This window comes from Stylophora pistillata, chromosome 2, assembly GCF_964205215.1.
Source record: "Stylophora pistillata chromosome 2, jaStyPist1.2, whole genome shotgun sequence".
Lineage (NCBI taxonomy): Eukaryota > Metazoa > Cnidaria > Anthozoa > Scleractinia > Pocilloporidae > Stylophora > Stylophora pistillata.
The window spans coordinates 10,619,891-10,640,404 of record NC_142520.1 but is presented as its reverse complement, the minus strand read 5'-3'; the positions used below and the strand labels follow the sequence as shown (position 1 = coordinate 10,640,404).

General features: G+C 39.3%; 1 protein-coding gene across 1 annotated transcript; it reads left to right on the top strand.

Annotated features, from left to right (window-relative positions):
• Window positions 1–228: 228 nt before the first annotated feature.
• LOC111344768 (uncharacterized) lies at window positions 229–17,441 on the top strand. The gene is made up of 7 exons (XM_088747787.1): window positions 229–510; window positions 979–1,093; window positions 1,933–2,055; window positions 3,718–3,840; window positions 4,454–4,576; window positions 10,894–11,412; window positions 15,700–17,441. The coding sequence occupies exons 1-7, from the start codon at window positions 334–336 to the stop codon at window positions 16,056–16,058; spliced, it is 1,539 nt and encodes a 512-aa protein (XP_088603913.1). The 5' UTR covers window positions 229–333; the 3' UTR covers window positions 16,059–17,441.
• The last annotated feature ends 3,073 nt before the right edge of the window (window positions 17,442–20,514 follow it).

Below are 20,514 nucleotides of genomic sequence, written 5' to 3'. Positions count from 1 at the left end.
AACAATCCAATTTTTGGGCAGGTGGATCTCAAAATCCGAATGGAAAGAGGTTTTAGCCCGTGAATTGGTGTCCGTGAAAATCGTCAAATCCCTAAGAACTCACGGTTTTCTCAAAATAATGGTTCTATTCAAGTTACTCAATTATATTCTATTCTGTTCGTGTGTTTTATGAGATTTTCTTCGCCCGCCTACGTGAAACGTTCTGCAGGCCTAAAAAAGCTATCCTCTAATGTCTGATTGATAGATAGCTGTCGGCGTCTCAAGTTCTTGCAACAGAAAGACGGATATGCATTGGTGGGCCACGTCTTTAAAAACATTTCATTACCAGTCGGAATGCATCTATATAGTCACTGCAGAAATTGGTGTACTATGGAAGACAGATGTAAATCGATCAACATGGGACCCTCAGGAGAAAAAGACAAAGTTTTATGTCAATTGAGTGACTCGGACCACTTACAACACCTAAATGATCTGAAATCGATGGCTGGCTTTATGTATAGGGGTACTGAGGTAAGAGTTTTATTTATACTTAATTTTTTGTTTTTGAGTTTGCTGCTTTTCGTAAGCCTTGTGTACCGTTTGATAGAGTTTCCTCGCTCCTCTGTGAGTCCTCGGCAACTCAGATGAGGCAAATTTCATTTCAAAACCTTTCAAAATGAGTCTAAAAACACCTGAATCGGTTAAAAAGGAAAAACGATATATTAATTGAAAAAATAAAGTTCTTATATGAAGCGCGTTCTGATTGGCTGAGACAGCATGTTTTATCAGTGTATCAAGAATGGAGAACGACTCATTCCCCCCCCCCCCCTCACTTCTTTTGTTCTTTAGCTGCTTACTCCGTACTTTGCAACACAACAGAGCAAAGTCGAGGCTTCTTTATTTGTTGCACAAAATATGAAAAAGTGTAAGTATGCCCTGTAGAGATGAAAACTATAAATCGCTCGCAATAAAATAAAGCTTAGTATCTTTTCCCATCAGAACAAGTGTTGTTTCAACGTGTGCTACAACCATGCAACTTGCCTGGTTGGATTTACGAACAAGGGATACAAGTGTTTGTGTCCACCTGGTTACACGGGAGAACACTGTGAAAAAGGCAAGAGTTATTTTGCACGTGCGCTCTAATAATCATGTTAGCTACTACAATTATTCGTCTCTTTTGCATTCATATTACCATGGTCTCGTATGCCTCGACATGTCTCCCGATGACTTACGAGTCATTTATTATCCAACTGTGCTTCTTAGAGTAGAAATAAGGCCCATGACGAGTACAAATGTCTCGCAGTATTTGTACTTCACACAACCGCTTAGGCAGGTTTTCTCACATCGCGCAAGTAACGAATTGGACTGAAGTTACAAACAAAACTGGCGGAAAAGTTAAATTTTTTTTTTCTGACGACGAAGAGTCGGAATGGCTGGCGAATATTGATCCAAATTTATTAGATAAAGCGAAGGAAGAAAAACAGTTAGACGACATTGAAATTTCATCATTTATTAAAGAAAATAGAAACAGCAACAAGACAACGCGCTGATTCCGCACCGCTTTGCACTCCCCGTAAGTAGATATCCGCGAAATTCGCCCGCACTGGAAACACAGTTTGATGCGTTGGATAATAAATCTCTTATTAAACATTTTGCTGCGTAGTATCTCTGAATATTTTTACTTGTTGTTTGTATTTTGGCGCCCTACGAGCTCGTCAAAATACAGCTTAACTCGTAAAAATACTCAGCGATACTACACAATAAAACGTCTATTAACATAAATGTAACACACTTTGCATCCGTTCCCCCTGAGAACCATGTGATCTTTTTAAAGCCCCCCCCCTCCGCCAGATAGAAAATGACTGGTCCCCAAACATTATTCTACGTGCTGTCGAATGTCACAGGTCATCCAACCAGAAAATACCTGTTAAGGGAAAGAACTTGTTTCTACAGATGTAGACGAGTGTACCACCAATACCCCAAACTGTGACGTCAATGCTGAGCGCAGCAATACCGAAGGTTCTTTTAACTGCAGCTGCAAGGTTGGGTTTAATGGCGATGGCAAGAAATGCACAGGTAACTATGAAATCTGTTCATCGACATTGTTCCAAGCATCGAAATCAGTTTGATATATTTGCCTAAACTTGACGAGCGTATCAAGAACATCAACAATTTTTATAAGAGAGCTTTGAATAGTAATTTGAGGGATCAGATGGCTGCTAATTTTGTCATTTATCACGCTTTGCATCCGTCGCGGTATCCATTTCTTTAAGCGTTTCGTGTCTAGAGTGCTACTTCCTGTCGTCAAACGAATTAGGAGTCGTGGACGACAAATTGTGTCTTTGTTGTTTTGGTTGCATTACATTATTTGTGTTTGGAGTTTAGTCAAGTTTACAATTAATGTTTTTTCAGCACAGTTCTATTTTTATTCTGCAATCATTGTTAGCATCACGACACGCACGTCTAGGGCCCTCTTTCGCCTTAGAGGGCTTGTATCCTTTCTTGATGACGCGTCTGTTAATTAATTTGATTTCAGACTGTTTACTTTTGGATTAGTTGTATACGTGATATTTCAGTCTTGTAAAAAGTCGCATATCACAGGTTAAACAATACGACTAATTCTTGAATATGCGTTCATCATTTGTCATTATTTATTTTCAACGGAAAGCATTTGCTTCTTCAGATGTAAGCGAATGTGCCACCGATACCCACAACTTTGGTGTCCATGCTCACTGCAACAATATCGAAGATTCCTTCAACTGCAGCTGCAAAGAAGGGTTTAATGGCGATGGCAAGAACTGCGCAGGAGATAATGACATTCGTCCATCTAGAGTTTACCCAGCATTGAAAACAAGAGATTCATAGCTCTTTTTTTTGTTTGTATTTGCCTAAACATGAGGAGAGCCTCTCTTTTGCTCTCAAAACATCTTGCGTGTATCCATATTGCGATACTTTGCAATAACACAGACGAATCCTAGTCATTAAATGCAAAACCGAGTTCAGCTGCAGTAAATATGAAAATGTTCCGCCTTTTCATTGAAGAAAGTCCATCCATTATTGAGTTATTTTAAAAAAAAATTAACTAATGAATAACTCGATGCCAGCGTTAAGAGTGGTAGGTCGCTCATACCAATCAGATTGCTGCTTTTTTCATGCATCACAAACCAGTCATATTGCTGCACTATGGTAGGTATCACCTACCAATCTGATTGCCTCATTCATCATTTATCACAAACCAATAAGATTGCCACTTTAGGTATTTATCACGTTCCAATTAAATCATAGTATTAGGGCATTCTTCCACCAATCAGAATGCTGTTTCTAATGCCAATCATTAGGGTTCCATTGTACGTTGTAATGGAATCAACCCAACACTGACACACGCCAAGAATAACATTTTTACTCGTTGTATGCATTTTGACTCGCCCGAAGGGCTCGTCATAATACGGCACAACTCGTAAAAATACTAAGCGATACTACACAACCAAAAGTTTATCAAGATATATGTATCACTCTTTGTATCTATTTTCCCTGAAAACCATGTGATCCTCCCAAACTCCTCTTCCCCCATCCGATAGAAAATGACTGTTCCCCAGACATCATTCCACGCGTTGCACTTTCAGTGAGCTTTTAGTCCTGTCGAGTATCACGGGTCATCTAATCAGAACATATCATGCAAAAGCTTATACCAATTTTTTTTTTAATTGCATTATTAACGGAAAGGATTTGTTTCTACAGATGTAGACGAGTGTACCACCGATGCGCACAACTGTGATACCAATGCTGAGTGCAACAATACCGAAGGTTCCTTTAACTGCACCTGCAAGGCTGGGTTTGATGGCGATGGCAAAAAATGCACAGGTAACGACGAAATCTGTCCACTTAAATTGTTCCAAGCATCAAAATCAGTTTGTTAATTTTGCCTAAATTTGACGAGCGTATAGGAACATGAACGATTTTCATAAGAAAGCTGTGTATAGTAATGTAGAGGGATCAGTCAGCTGCTAATGTGTCATTAATCATGCTTTGCATCGATTGCAGTGTTCATTTCATTACGCGTTTCATATCTAGAGTACGAGTCGTGGAAGACAAATTGTGTTGGCTCAGTTTTGGCTACATTATACTATTTGTGTTTGGAGTTTAGTCAAGTTTACAATGTTTTTAAGCACAGTTCTATTTTCATTCTGCAATCATTGTAAGCATCACGTCACGCACGTCTCGCGTTCTCTTTTGCCTTAGAAGACTTGTGTCCTTTCTTGATGATGTATCTGTTAATTTGATTTCAGACTGTTTATTTTTGGATTGGTTGTTTATGTAGATTAAATGATAAAAATTATTTGACGCGGGCGCTTTCAGTGATATTTTGAGTATTGTAAAAAGTCGCCTCTCACAGGTTAAACGATCAGAATAACTCTTGAATATGCTTTTATCATTTGTTATTATTTCTTTTCAACGGAAGCATTTGTTTCTTCAGATGTAAACGAATGTGCCACCGATACCCACAACTGTGGTGTCCATTCTCACTGTAATAATACCGAAGGTTCCTTCAACTGCAGCTGCAAAGAAGGGTTTAATGGCGATGGCAAGAACTGTACAGGTAACTATGACATTCAACCATCTTCAAAAACCATCATCATTTGAATTTGTTTAATTTAGAGTTTATTTGCATTTACACACGACCGCACAAGCTGTTCAGCTTTAAACATTATCGTGTCTAAATAAAGGTGTTATTATTATTATTATTATTATTATTATTATAATTATTACCATCCAAAGTTAATCGAAAACAATAGATTCATAAACCTTGTTTGTTTGTATTTACCTTAACATGACGATAACTTCTCGAGTGTTCTCCAAACATCTTGCGTGTATCAATATCATCCAAATGCGGAAAAATGCAACTCGTAAAAATACTCAGCGATTCTACACAACAAGACCTTTATTAAGATAAATGTATCACACTTTGTATCCGTTCCCCCTGAAAACCATGTGATCATCCTCTGTAGAAAATGACTGGTCCTCAAACATCATTTTACGTGGTGTTCTTTCAGGGAACTTTCAGTGTTGTCGAGTATCTCAGGTCATCCAATCAGAACATACCTGCAAAAGCCTGTATCCAATTTTTAGTTCTTAAAAAAAAATTTCTATTTTAGCGTATAGAGGGGTGTGTTTTTTGTATATCTCTAAGCAGTGTGATTGGCGTATTTTTTAGTGGTGTATCTCAAAACAATGTGATTAGCGCTTTTTTTTTGTGTATCACAAACCAATCAGGTTATAGTATTTTGTATGTTGCACTAATCAGAGCGTTCGTGCTAATTTGGGGTTTTACAGATCTTTAAATTTCAGCGAATCAATGCGTGACTCGGAGAGAGCGGTTCGCGTCTTCGTTGTATGACTATGGAGGAGACTAAGTGAAACATGAGAAAAAACATTGAATCAAGTATTGCTTGAGATGTTGATGGGAACAACTTCAGAATACCCGGCCACTTTTGGCCGGTATGAATGGATTGCTCCAACAGTCCCGATATCAAAAAATGATATTAAAAGAAAGGACGTGTAACCATTGGTTCTGCATTCCAGCTTTCTCGAAGTCGAAGAATGACGAAATGATAGGGCCGTTAAACTAGTGCTCCCGTATTCCCGCGCTCCCGAAGTCGAAGAATGATTAAAAGAGAGGGCAGTTGAACTAGTGCTTCCCTAATTGCGCGCCGTCGAAGTGGAAGAATAATTGAAAGAAAGGGACAGTTTAACTATTGTTGACGCAGTCCCATGCTTACTTTATTTCGTTTTCTCGACTGAGGGATAATTTATTGCTATATAGGAGTTAATCAGCGATTCCATTTTGAATTTCGGGTAAAGAACTAGGTAAGAATGACATGCACAAGAATTGTGAGCTCATCTACTCAGTGTAACAGTTCATGTCCTCTGTGAGACCTTTTTCGCTATGATCTGTTGGGATTAGAAAGGTCGTCAGGAAATTTTCTTCTACCATTTTCAAGTCAAAATGTGCATGTTTTTGTGTACCACTCACAACGCACGTATCGTCAGCTAAAGGCCTAACACGAATTTAGCACGAGAGTGAGTTGTTGGTAAGGGCTAGGTTTCCTGACTCAGGTAAAACTAGCGAAATCATTTGCATAAATCATATTTGATTGATTATCTTGTTTTTGCCCTGTGGTTCCTCTTTCTGCAAAGGTTGAAAACATCACCAAGTTATACTTACTTTCTACTTCGACTGGCGTCTTAAATATCCGTTTCTTTTCTCTCTACAATTACGTGTTTACTTTTTACTCACCAGTATGGACTAGACTTCCTGAGATAAAATGCCATTTTCCATGAAAAACAACGTAGCTTTTATGACATATTTCTACCTCAATGAAAAATATTCCACAAGGAACAAAATGGTACAGTGAGTCACTTTTCCATGCAAGTTTCACGTGCTTAGACGTTTTCTACCAATACAACGTACCTTTAGCTACCTTGGACTTTACCCCAAACGATGAATCATGTCTGAATAGCGACATGGATACGAGAAGCGCTTCAGAAGCATACTAAGCCCTTCAGTTCGGTCACACGTTGTTCTTTGTGGACAGCGTATAGTGTCTGGTAATTGAAGGACATTTGCCAATAACGCTATGTCCTATTTTCGCAATCTGAACTCCGCTAAACACTCTGATTCATCCATCTGGTCGAAATCAAACTTAGGGTAGGAGCTGTAAGGGAATTCTGGATTCTTGGAACTGTAACTTTCGTAAAAGGTCAAAAATTCTTCGACACTGATAATTTTACTATCGCACAAAAAAAGAAGCAGGTTTCTCATCTCACTGAAGGATGACATGCTCTCATACAGCTTATCTTCAAAGCGAACAGAGTTTGCTACCCACGTCGCCGCCGCAATCCTCGTCTAGCTGCTTAACGTTTATATTTTGGCGGGAACGACGTTGTTCTCTTCCCAGGCTCTTTCGGTCGCTAAAGATGCCGTTGCCTCTAAAATGACCGGTGCTTAAGTTCCGTAATGTTTTCTCTGCAACGCAAATTATGTCGGTGACAATCTTCGCTCAGGGGATTGCCTCCTTGTAGAGATCTAGAGACCCAGAGTTAGGATAGATAGATTCCCCGCTTTCTTTACCAATGAACTTTTCCCCATAAGGGGTAACCCTTGAGGGTTTATTTATGATAACTTTTTGAATGTAATGAAGTTGTAGTGCATGCCGTTGAAATATGACTCATTCAAGTGCCCCTGAGATGAGAATTGACCATTTTATTTTGGCCTAAATTGTTTACACAATGTTGAATTGGGTCAAGTTAAGACCCTTTTTGCCATTGAAGAATCAAAACAAACCTTCGATGACCAATTTTTACCGCTTCAAAGTCGTCCGAAAATCGTCCGCCATTGCTGAAAACATGTTCCAGCCGAGCCCGCAAAAACGTCATCATGACGTCAAAGGCTCAACAAACTGATGCTTTGCTTTGTCACAACTCTCTTTGTTCGCTGCACAGAGAATCACACATATTACTTTTTTGAGAACTGTTTCGTTGTCAGTCGGGAAATGTTGACTTTTTCAGACGATGAATTGTCCCAGAAATCATCTGAAGCTTCTGTGGATAGTTTTGCGCCAACAAACGATAAAATTTTGCCATGCGAATAAAGATAAACACAGAACGGCGCGAACTCCCCATATGGCTTTTGTGGTCACATCACTTTATCGCCTTCAAACTGTATTTTTGCTTGTCGTAAGAGATTTTCCTTTTTTGTAAGAAATGATCGGGTGATTAGTAAAATAGTTTTCGGCAATGGCTAATTGTGTATCCGAAGGCGGATATTGGGAGTTTGTGAAAGCCATTTCTAAGCCATCAATGTGTCTTCCCCGATGCATTTGGTCAGTGATCTCATTAACCCTTTCCTGAAGTGAACTCTCTTGTTGAGTTGCACTTTGGCCTCTGTTGTTTTTTCTGTCTTATTCATGATGACTATTGTTGTGATGCTTAATCGGTGAGGTTTGAAGCAAAGTCTGTTTCAACTCTTTTAGAACCCTGACCTCATTGCGTTACAAAGTATATTTTGGCTTAGATGCAGTCCGCAAGAAGCGTTATGATAATTTTCCAAGTAGCCATGAAGGGCGATGGAAGACTGAACCGGTGGCATTCAGTTTGATATGAAATAGAAGTAGTTCTTTGTTTTGTCCGTGAAAGGTGTAATGGAGGCACATTCGTCTTGCGAATAAATCTCGCAAAAGTTGGCCTGATTTTAATTCGTTTGTCGCGGGCGTTGTGATGAATTTGAGACCCTTTGATAGCACCCTGACTTGGCTGTCAGGTGGTTGATAGTTTGACAGGTTTTTACAGAAATTTTAATTTTCTCGGTTGCTTGGCTGCAAGCCTACATTTTAAAGTGTTTTTACGCTCTGTGTCTTAAGCTGTTTGTTCTGCTTTCGCTGATATTAAAGCCAGCTTTTTTTAGAATCAGAGCACACAATGATATTTTTCATCTCTTTTGTATAAAAGTGAGCTCTTTGAGGTCAGAAATTTCAATCCTCAATTGGGCTATTTTATCATTCAATGTTCACCGAGTACTTTCCTTAGTGTAAGGTATTCTGCCTGAGTGTTGTTAAAGGTGGATATTGATCAGGTCATATGTAAAGGTGACAAAATCCGTGGAGGTTCGTAGACTTCGCTTTCCGACGTCGAGATCGCACTGAGGACGGTTTTTCTCGTCCCTTCTCTTCTTGAACGGAAGGCATTGAACCCGCCATAATTCTTCGCCTAGATCCTTCAAAGTACACAGATCTCTCGAAACAGTCCTCCGAGAAGTGTTCGGAGTAGATCACAAATATTTCTGTAGGATTGAAGTTTACTCGACGAGGTCGCACAAATCGCATCCGTTTTTCCCGCTCTGATCTTTTGGCAAGGCTCTGATGCAGAGAAATACCTGCAGCGTGGTCTGTACGATTACTTCAGCTTTGTATTACGCATCGATGCCCAGTCATTTTTGTTTAGTTTTCGTAAGAATAGAGTAAAGCACTCTGTTATGACTGCTTGACATTTTGCCATGTGAAATTTTCGCGTTGAGCCTTTGACGTCACTTCCTCTGAGTCCTGTGATCAACATCCGGAACGTGATCAAATAATGGCGGACGCGAACTCGTGAATTTAACGGCCCCAAATTAGATATTTGTGGTGCTCGGTCAAAACTGATATTTGGCAGAGTAGGTGAAGGAGACACCTTAAACACGAAAATGGAAAAAAAATGATGTACGAAAATTTTGATCTCAGGGGCACTTTAAGGGTTATTCATCACATCACACACAGCGCCCGTGGGCAAGATGAAGCAAATCCTGCGTTCTGATTGGCTACTCGAGCAGGCAAGATGGGCCCATCTTGCCCCCTCAGGATTGCCCGCATTGATCCCGCGCATAAAAAAAAAAAAACAAAAAAAAATAGAATAAGAACTACTTTCGTAACTCTTGGAAAATTTCGGCGACGGAAAGGCAAAAAGCGGCAGAAGATAGTCAAAAGAAAGAAAATAGAAACGGCTCTCGTGAGTTTGTTGTGCAACAAACACTGTTGGCTTTCTTTCCCAGCTCTGGAGGGAAAAAGGTCATTCTTAACTCGTAATAAAGCGAAATCTTTTGCAATATAATAAATCCTTTATTAACCAACCTTGTCCGGTCAAGATGGCTGGATATTAGCCTTGTTCTTTTTTCACAATTTTATGCACTTCGACATCGTCTCGGTCCATAAAATGCAAAGAAAGAACTCGGCCAATATCCAGCCGTTTTGACCTCGCGCTTGGTCAATAACGTATATTTAAATTATTCACACATGAGAAATTGCTCAAATATTATCAGTGGTATTTATATCATTGTTATATTGTGTACATACTGCACTGTATTTCAGCTCTGCCTAAAAAAGAGTTGATTAAACATATCTATCTGTCTATCTATCTATCTATCTATCTATCTATCTATCTATCCATTTCTCTTTCTCTTTTTTTCTTCAACCTACTTACCAGTATGTTAATATCGTGTCAAGCAATAGCTTAGAAATTCAACCTTGCTTTACCACAAGAAGAAAGACCCGATCAAACTGAAAATTTGTCAAAAGATAAGAATTCAACTGTTCTATTAACTTACTAAACTAAAATCTCACAGGGATCGATAATTCTTTTTTTCTAAATTTGATGACATCACGTGAAAACCAAGAATTAAATCCCCTGGTTCAATAGCCCCGGACGCTAAATCAAAATTTTACGATTTGCTCACTCTCGACTTTTTTCATGCAGAATGGCTGGATATCAACAGTTACTCGTCAGCACTGAAGCGGAAAATGTGAATTAATGCAATAGCGCATGGAAAAGCCCAAAAGGAAGGGGAGAGAGGGCTTAAACTAGCCCAGCAGCATTGATAAATCTCGCTTTCCCGATTTACAGAAGCAATCAGTTAAAAATCCAAGAGTGGCTTTTTAAGAGGATGGGTTTATCTATAATTCAAACTTAAGAAGGGAAAGTTCAAAGAGGTATAAAGACTTCCGTAACCTTTGGACTGAAATGAGGAAAAGAACGGAGAGTTTTAGTCGAAGGCCTATTTCAAAAGCGATCTATTTTAGCAAACAAGACCAACACAACATTTCAACCACAATCAGATGCGATGCTTGATAATTTTTCGGGAAAAATATTTCATGACGACCCGGTACACGTCCATTGAGAGACAAAGAATTGAATAAATGATCAAAAAAAATAACTTGAACATTAAATAACTTAATAACTACAATAACGGCGAGTAGTTTTAAGTATCGATCTACAGGATTTTAACTGTTCCATGTATTTTTTGTAGATGTAAGTTTACCTTTAATGAAAGAAAAAAGCTAAAACAATTATGGTTATAACGATGTAGATAACTTAACTCTTCCCTTTCAGCTTTCAAGGCCGCTTTTACAAACCTCAACACCAGTGGAAGAATTGGTCCAACAACGCTGGGCAGTCACTACACAGGACAGGATCATGACGGGCAAGTCACGCTGTCCAGCGGAGTTCAACATTGGACTGTGCCGTACACTGGTGACTACAGAATAAAAGCAATAGGAGCTGCAGGAGGGTACGATATACAAACTAACAGTACTCAGTACCGAGGAAGAGGAGCAAGAATGATTGGAACGTTCCGCCTAAACAAGGGTGAGGTCATTCAAATACTTGTTGGTCAAGAAGGAGGAATAAACACGCGCTATGACTCTTCTGGAGGTGGTGGAGGAACGTTTGTGGTGAGAGGAGCCAACACACCTTTGATAATAGCTGGAGGCGGAGGAGGGGTAGATAGAGCTCAGTCAAAACATGAAGGATGTGACGCCAGCGCAAACACAACAGGGAATCCTGGATACAAATCATGGTCAGGGGGTAGCAATGGACATGGTGCACACACTGCTGATGATGGATGGTCAGGTAAGGGTATATCGTGATGATTCCTTAAATCTCAGCTGTTTATTTAATGTTACATCATAATCATATTATAACGTGCGCTCTAAGTGGCTTATAATTTAATGGATGGCTGATTGAGATGGCTCAGACTGACTTCATTGTTAGCGAAAATCTCTCATCTAGTTTACCCGCGAAGTTTCAAAACTTTCACGACTGTATTCCCTCTAACCTTTTGGAGCTCTATTTGAAAAGAAGATATGCTAACATGATAATCGTTTCTAAGAACATTGAGCATCATGTAACTCTTCAAAGCGACGGAATTAGTTTTGGAGTCGACGATACTTTATATGCCAAACGCGATGCGTGAATGTGGCTGAAAACAAAACTGAGGTTTTTTACTTCGACCGAGGCTTAGCGACGTTGGGGTTAATGTTATTCTGAAGAGCTGCTGCATGTATGTCCCAAAAGTGTTGTTCAATAGATGATTTTCCTTTGAAATCGTACAATTTTTAAGATTTTCAACACAATGCGACGTAATTTCTGATCGTCAATTCTAGTAACCAACAATTCAAGGAGGTAAATCTATCACACGGGACTCGTAAATTTAGGAAATTTCCTCTTAGTTTTCTGAACGGTCGGTATTATTTTTAGTGTTGTATTGATAACTCCGAACGCTCTCGGCTGCGCTTCGAGCAATTCCTCTCTTGTGCTCTCCAAACTTTTCGCGTGCACCATAACTCGAAATATGCGTCGGAGTCACATAAATCTTTAATAAATCTCGGATAAAATATGAATTTCCCGAGATAAAAAAAAAAACATGTGCGGTGCGCTAAAATATACTTAGGTGAAAGTAGAACTTGCTGCGTATTTATAAAAGATCATGTCTAAAAATTAAACTATGTAGTTTTAATCTATAAACAATCAACAACATTTAGGTTACTTCTCACATAAACAGCAATTCCGCCTTTTTCCCTCAAAACCACTCTTGACCAGTTCCTGTCCCGTCTGAATATGTTTTAGATCTGTATGCTGACAATAGATTCAGGTTTATCTGGCTCAAGGTGTATTTCGGAGGCGACGCAAACATCAATATCGTTCTTCTTTAAATGATCTTGAGTGTACAGCCGCTCTAAACCGGTTCTTTCTTTTAGTTGGGCTACAAATGTTCGTAAATAAAAATTTTGAAATAGCAAACTCGCATTTCGGGCTTTGCTGACTTGTCGATGAGGTCGATTGTCTGGTGTTTAAAATAAGGCAGCAGTCTCGCTGTAAATGCTTAGCCGGAGTGTTTGGATGTCTCTGAGTGATGACAACTGGTATCCGATAAGCTTTCGTGCTTTCAGAAATTAATGTGTCGTTATCCTCCTCAGTTTCTTGATATTTTAAGAATGCCGTGTAGTTTCAGAAAATATAACGTGTCGTAATTTGGTCGGCAAGCTCGAGCTCGTGATCGAGGGTCGTCTGGGAGGATCTCAATGGGGGGGAGAAGGTGATGTTGACGGTTTACGGTTAAATTTTAAGTCATTTGACGGTTGATGATTAATTTTTTGGAATGTTGTTTATCAAACGAACTAAACAAACGAATTTGGCTGTAAATTTTCATAATGACGCGTTTGTAAAGAACTGTTAATTCATGACACCTTTTATTGATAAATGACTAACAATTTACGACACCGACCCAAACCGGGCGGAGTATAAAGCGTGAGCTTTTCTTTATAAAACCGCTTCACTAAGGCTTTAAAGTTATGTAAAGAGCTCGCTCGCTTAATGTTGCTCGGTAAATCGTTCCATAATTTAATTGTGCGAGGAAAGAAAGAGTTTGTAAAAGACCGCTGAGTATGAGTAAGTAAACTGCGGTTGTTTGCAGGATGATGACGTCGGGTTGCATATGTATGGTTACCAGGAAGCAGAAGATGGTCAAAACTAGCGTTGATAGGACCTGACCTAATTTTGTATAAAATGACAAGATCATGGACTTCTCTTCTGAATCAAAGCGGCAGTAGGCTAAGAGGTTTCAGTCTTGCAGTGTAGCTGGTTTTCCTATCTGGGTGGTTTAGTATAAATTTAGTAGCCCGTCGTTGTATATTTTCGATTAGCCTACGACGCTTTGCTGTGTAAGGAGACCGTACAGAGGATACGTACTCGACGATTGGGCGAACTAACGCAGTGTACATCATTTTCCTAGTTCATACGTTAACAATGCCTCTACCGCATACACGCTTTACAAGACCAAGAACTTTGTTACACTTGGCACATATCTCTTCGATGTGCCACGTTTATGATTGTGGGTAGTGACAGTCACGCCTAAATCCTTGGTGTCAGGAGGCGAGTCCAAGGTCTGGCCGTCTAAAAAGGTATGTGTGCTTCTCTCTTTGGCGCGTGGTTCTCTTTGACATGTGTAGAACTTTACATTTGTTTGTGCTGAAAGACATACCGTTGTCGTCACACCAAGTTTTGGAGTTGTCCAAGTCAGCTTGCAGCAGGGAGGCACATCTATTGGAAACAATAGTGCGATATAGCTTGCTATCGTCCGCAAAGAGGCCAAGTTTACTTCCGTGAGTAATGGAGCACGACATGTCATTAATGAAGACCAGTAATAAAAGCGGATCCAGGATGGAGCCCTGGGGTACTCCTGATGTGACCGGGAGCCAGTCTGAGGATATGCCGTCAACAACAACTCGTTGGTATCTGTCAGAAAGATAGTTTGAGAGCCACAACAAAACTGGACCGGATATACCACGGAGCTGAAGCTTCGAGAGGAGTAGCCTGTGTGGAACCTTATCAAATGCCTTTGACAGGTCAAAATGGATTACGTCCACTTCATGGCCATTGGCTAGTTTTTCTAAAATATCGTGATACACCTCAAGTAGTTGCGTTTCTGTGGATTTTTCGTGGCTGGAAGCCATGCTGGAGTTGGTGAGGAAAAGACGATAAATGAGGGTAGCAGTGATTAAACACGCATCGTTCCATAACTTTGGAGACAATGCATAAAAGAGAAATTGGCGTGTAATTCTCCGTTAGGGTAGGATCGCCCTTTTTAAAGACGGGTGCAATGTTCGCGCGCTTCCAATTTGCTGGAAAAGAGCCCGCAGACAGCGACATATTAAAGAGCCTGTATAATGAAGGGGCAATTTCAGTAGCAGTATGTTTTAGGAGTGAACCGTGGATGTCATCTGGTCCACCGGCCTTACTTGGATCAATATTCGACAAAGCCTCCATCACTTCAGCAACTGTAAGCATAACATTTTCTGGAATGTCGTTTAGAAAAAGAACTAAACGCGAATTTGGCTGTACATTTTCATGATGACGCGTTTGTAAAGAACTGTTCATTTATGACACCTTTTATTGATAACTTACCAACGTTTTACGACACCGGAAGTGTTTCCAAACCGGAAGTCAGCTCTGTCGCTAGCCAGGTTTACTTGCGAATAGAAGTTTAAGGACTTACATAAATGTATTTTTGGGATTATCAAAAATTTTATTCATAAAAAATGGAACTTGATCCCAATTAAGGCAATCGTATGATTCTTATTTAAGGATATCTGAGACATTTTACGGCTAATATTGGCTTGCTTATTTGACGGTTGACGGAAAAATATTGCGATTTTGACAGTTGACGGTTAATATTTTTGCCATTTGACGGTTGACGGTTAACCCAACTGAGATCCTCGTAGATGTCATATTTACTGTAAAGACGAGTCAAGGTAACGATACCGATGTTGGCGGGAGAACAGAAATTATTTGGCTCGAGGTCGTGACGTACGGACCGAATGTAGCACGTTGCGTGCCTCGGGACCGAGAGCCAAACATTTTCCTGTCCAGCCCGATCAAACTTGATTAACAAGCATCTTATCATATGACCACTTCGAAAATTTGTTTTCAACTCCAAATAAGATTTGGTTTCAAATAGGACACGGTGCAAGAGCGCACGCTGAACAATCATAATAAAGATCCTGGAGGAAAAAAATTTCCTTTTTTTTTGTGTCAGAACAAGAAACTCACCGTTCATTAACTCTGCAATAAAGCATTTTGGTAACGCGGTAAATCAACTCATAGTATCTTGGACAGGGGAAGTAAGAGAAAACAGTTTATACAACTAGGTATTACAGGTGCTATATATAAATATTAAACCTCATGGATAGCGGCTCAATTAAAATGCGTTATGTAAGGTTTGGCCGAACTGATATGGGTTTACTGAAGCGTTTTATAATACTAGTAAAAAATTCCAAAATTCGAATGGGTTAGCATCCCATTTAAATATAGCTTCGCTTCTGTTTACGAAAATCTTAAAATATATTCATTGTATTTCAGGTGGTGGTGGTGGCGGGTTTTACTCCAGTGGAAGAAGTGGAAGGAATTTTAATGGAACCAAAGGAACTGGTGGAGAAGGTGGTAAGGGATTTATTCAGGGAGGGGTGGGTGGAAGAGCCAGGTATAACGATGTCGATGGTGGGTTTGGTGGAGGTGGTGGAGCTAGTGGAGGAAGATCAGGAGGAGGAGGAGGAGGAGGAGGAGGAGGAGGAGGATACTCTGGGGGAAGCAGTGGAAATAATCGTTTTGACACCTGTGGTGGTGGGGGAGGCTCTTACAACGATGGAAACAACCAGGACAATGAATGTTGTTACAACAACGCTGGTCATGGTCAAGTGACTATTACGTTCCTGGAGTAAAAAAAAAAGGTTTATCTAACATGATAATGGCACTTAGTATTGAGCTTTCAGTGTTTGGCATTCTAATCGACTGATAGAACTCAGTTAAAGTGCCGAATAAAGTGTAACTGTTTAACTTTTTAACCTTCTGTGAAACCCAAAAGTCACGCATCTTATTTTTCATTTGGTTTACTTTTCGCCATCATTTCTTTCGGTCATCTATTACATTAACTGAGCTCGGTGCTTTTTTTATGGTTGAAAAGTACAAATAGGGTTCTAAAACTTGAGATAATGAAGAAATATTTTTTTCAGAAGTCGAGTTTCACTCGTTATACTTTTTCACCAGGGTCTTAAGGAAAGGTCACAATATCGCACAGACCAATTATCACACTGTACAACCTAAAGCGATGAGAAATAATTCCAGATGATTATATCTCCTGGAAGCCTAGGATTAAGTTTTGTCTGTTCTTTCAAATCAATCCTTTGATACGAATCTTCAGTGACCTTCTTTTACCGATTTTCAGTGAGATCAGTGAAGATTTTAAGATCAAACAGTAAAGACACCTATTACAATGTAACAGTCTGGAATCGGTATGGCTTTTCGAACGTAGCACTAATCTTAACATTGAAAACGTGTTGTCAAATGATGAAGACTAGCATGAGGGGATAATGACACGCACGATTTTGTCAAAGTTGAGATCCCTTCCGAGCCCTTTGAGGAAGGAAATCATTTGCAAATTGGTATAACAACCGGAAAACCCAATGAGTTGCTACGGCAACTTGTAAATTTGCCTGTGAAATTGTAAATTATGGACCAGAATTAAGTAGGAAGTATTCACAAGTACTTCATTTAACGACAGTTGTTTAAAAGTATTGCTAGTGTTGTAAAAAAAAGTTATTTTAATGTGTGAGGTATACATAATTTTTTGAATAACGGAATAATATTCCCTATCTGTAATAATAATTTATATCATACGCTTTGACACTCTGTTCTGAATTTAAGAAAAACATACTATGTATTTCGTAGAAGTACTTGTTATAAACAGAAATATGTCGTTGCCATCGGCGAAAAAGGTGTCTGTTTGACCTATAACCTTTCCGTTGAATACTGAACTGTTTTAGCCACCTATCAAGCAATTGCAAAAAAGACCACGGGCTCTTACAGGGAGCTAGTAACATTTGGAAAAGAAACATTTTCTTAGAAAGATGTTGAAATAGAAGATAAGTGTCAAAAGGGTTTTATGAAATGGCAGCAGTGTCTGTGGTGGCCGGGGACATTACTTACATTTACTATTAAGAAATATATTGTTAAATAAACAAACGTGAGTTTAAACTTTCATTCAAAGCTGTTGCTAATAGTTAATACTGGAAACTTAGTGCAAAGCTATTAATAAAAAAAAGAAGTTCTCTAGTATATCGTTTGTGAACTTCATAATCTTGTAATGGAAATATTTCAAATTTCCTTACAACTGCGGGCAAATAACGTGACATTTTAGATTTAAAAACACGAGAAAAGAAGAATAATAGCAAAGGGACAAACGAAGAGTCAAGGGTCAAGATGACATCCCCACAGGTTGTCGAAAAGTAAGTCGCCACCACCGACAACAGTCCTTCTCAGGACTACACTCACCCGGACGATCACATGATACTTTCACATGTTACCCCCGAGTTCAAGCCATTTACTGAAGAAACAAACCTTGAAAAAATGACAGATTTAAGGGGATGGGGGGAGGGGTGGAGGAAGGGGGTGCCTTATATTTCGAGACACCTCGCTAAGTTACAACTCATCCCTTCCTTCCTACCACCAAACCTTCTCTGTGAGAAAAAAGGGTGGGGGAGGGGGGGAGGGCGTCCAGAACAAAAACATACATTTGTGATGACAATGTCGAAAAGGAATACGACTTGCACGTGTGCGAGACAGACACTTTACCCTGTGAGAACCTAAGCCAATGACAATATAACTAATATTTGTAACTAATATTTGTAATGTAATATTTGTAATGTAGTATTTGTAATGTAATATTTGTAATGTAATATTTGTAATGTAATATTTGTAATGTAATATTTGTAATGTAATATTTGTAATGTAATATTTGTAATGTAATATTTGTAATGTAATATTTGTAATGTAATATTTGTAATGTAATATTTGTAATGTAATATTTGTAATGTAATATTTGTAATGTAATATTTGTAATGTAATATTTGTAATGTAATATTTGTAATGTAATATTTGTAATGTAATATTTGTAATGTAATATTTGTAATGTAATATTTGTAATGTAATATTTGTAATGTAATATTTGTAATGTAATATTTGTAATGTAATATTTGTAATGTAATATTTGTAATGTTGGTGTTATATCAAGGAAAAAAAGTGTATGCAGGTCTGATTATGGAGTTCCAGATCATGAAAGTGAGTTACCATGAAAGTAAGCTTTCATAGTTTATGGCTGACTCATTTATCGGAAGCGTTAAACCAAAGTTGGGCATACCATAAATTCCCAAGGATAGCCGGCTGCTATGAAGATATAAGAAAAGGAGGGGAATTGGAAAGCAAAAATACGACCCCTTATGTTTTCCGAAAAATATGCTGAAAAATTTGGGTAAAATTTATAATTGTGATACAGGTTAGATACGACGAGCGCTATCATTGGTTAAAAGGGCGTGCTTTATCAGAGTTTATAGTTCAGCACTAAATTTTCTCCGATTCTTATTGGTTTAAATTGATCACGTGACGCGAGAGTATCCATCCGTGGAGAGACACCATCAGCCCTTATAGTTCACCATTAAATTTTGTCCGGTTCTTATTGGTTTAAATCGATCACGTGACGCGATAGTGTTCATCCATGGAGAGACACTATCAGCCCATAGTGCCCGCTCGCGGAAAATACCCGGATGGATAGTGCTCGTCCGCGGAAAATACCTTGATTTGTAGTAGTCATCCGTGGAAAGTTTTGAATAGTTTGACGGCCGCAAAGTTTGGCAGATCGGAAAAACAGTAACTTTTCAATTCTGACAGGTATAACGTATTATTTAGCCAATGTGCGGTTGCGAGGTATTAAAATTTTTGACATGCTGTAAGCGTGAAAAAATATGTGATTGACCTCCATTTAGTGGGTTTTGACTGTTTTTCAACTGGTGCGCGGAACAATATAGACAATAGAGCGTTTATGTCTCGGAAGTATCGGTCTGATAGTTGCCCCATGGAAATTTGATGTTCTTAAAAGTAGCATATTTGCCCTCGAAGCTTCGCTTCTCAGGCAAACATTTGTTTTAAGAACTTCAAATTCTCGCGGGGCAACTACCAGCCAATAGTTCCTCGACAGAAATACTTTATTGTGTCTGGCGTTTGTTCGTTAATTAATTAAAAGTGAAATTTTGGAATAAGTGAGCTGGCAGAAGAACCAATCAAAGGTATGTAGGCACGCCAAGTGCCGGGATTTGCAATATTAGTAGTATTGGGGGCCTGTATGGCACATCCCGCGCGGCCTGGGTCCGAGTGCCTTGGTCGAGGTTAATATATTCATGTGGCGTAGGTGTACGAGGGGTTTGAATAGGGTTAAATATTCCGTAGGCGTATATAGGGTTGTTGGGGCTAGGGTTGTTGGGGCTTTGGGTTGTTGGGGAGGTTAGGGTTAGATTTCACGTAGATTCGTGTGTAGGGTTTTTTGCACCTCATTTAAAAAAATAAAGGTACAAAAAGTACAACAGAATCTAAGATGGCGGAGGGGTTAACTCCAACACACTGTTTTCGCATACGTAATGTTTATCAAAGGCTGATAGTTTTGAAAGAAACTGTTTGGGGCTGCGTCGGTGGGGGTAACGAAAACATTTCGATATATCAACAAAGTTGAAGTGGTAAATTGGCCACCGTAACGATTACAAAAGCTGACGTTTCGAGCGTTACCCCTTCGTCAGAGCGAATAGAAGAATTGTGGGTTGTGTGTGCTTTTAAAGGAAAAGAATGGAGCTACGTTATTGGTGGGAACATGGCAACGAGAAAAACAAGAAAATTAGTCGAATGAAAAACGTTCGTTGATCCCTGTGGGATTTAGACTGCCGGTTTGAATGATGAGCTTTAGTTCAAGATTTTTACGGCTTTCCGTGCTACCCAAGTATGAGGAAAGACCGCAGATTGCCATATGTTGCTTAGAATGATTAGGTAAATAAAATGTCTAGCGACTGGTTTTGATGTGTCCTTGTCATTCCTTTCCACGTCTCGAAGGTGTTCTCGGAATCGGTCACCTAGTCTTCTGCCTGTTTCGCCGATGTATATCTTTTTGCAATAAGTGCAAGTTATGCAATACATTACATTGGCGGAGGTGCACGTGAAGTGATCGGTGATCTTAATGGTTCGTTTAGGTCCCGATATCTTATCAGTGTTGTGAATGAAAGGACACGTTTTGCATCGTTTACGAGAGCATTTAAAAGTGCCTGGTTGGTCATCGGTCTGAAAAGAACTTCTGACCCGAAA

Excerpts from the sequence above, each read along its gene's own strand:
- LOC111344768 (XM_088747787.1), top strand. The coding sequence starts at position 334 with ATGCATCTATATAGTCACTGCAGAAATTGGTGTACTATGGAAGACAGA. Across the intron at positions 511-978 it reads TTATGTATAGGGGTACTGAG|AACAAGTGTTGTTTCAACGT; the intron begins GTAAGAGTTTTA and ends TTTTCCCATCAG. Across the intron at positions 2,056-3,717 it reads CGATGGCAAGAAATGCACAG|ATGTAGACGAGTGTACCACC; the intron begins GTAACTATGAAA and ends TTGTTTCTACAG.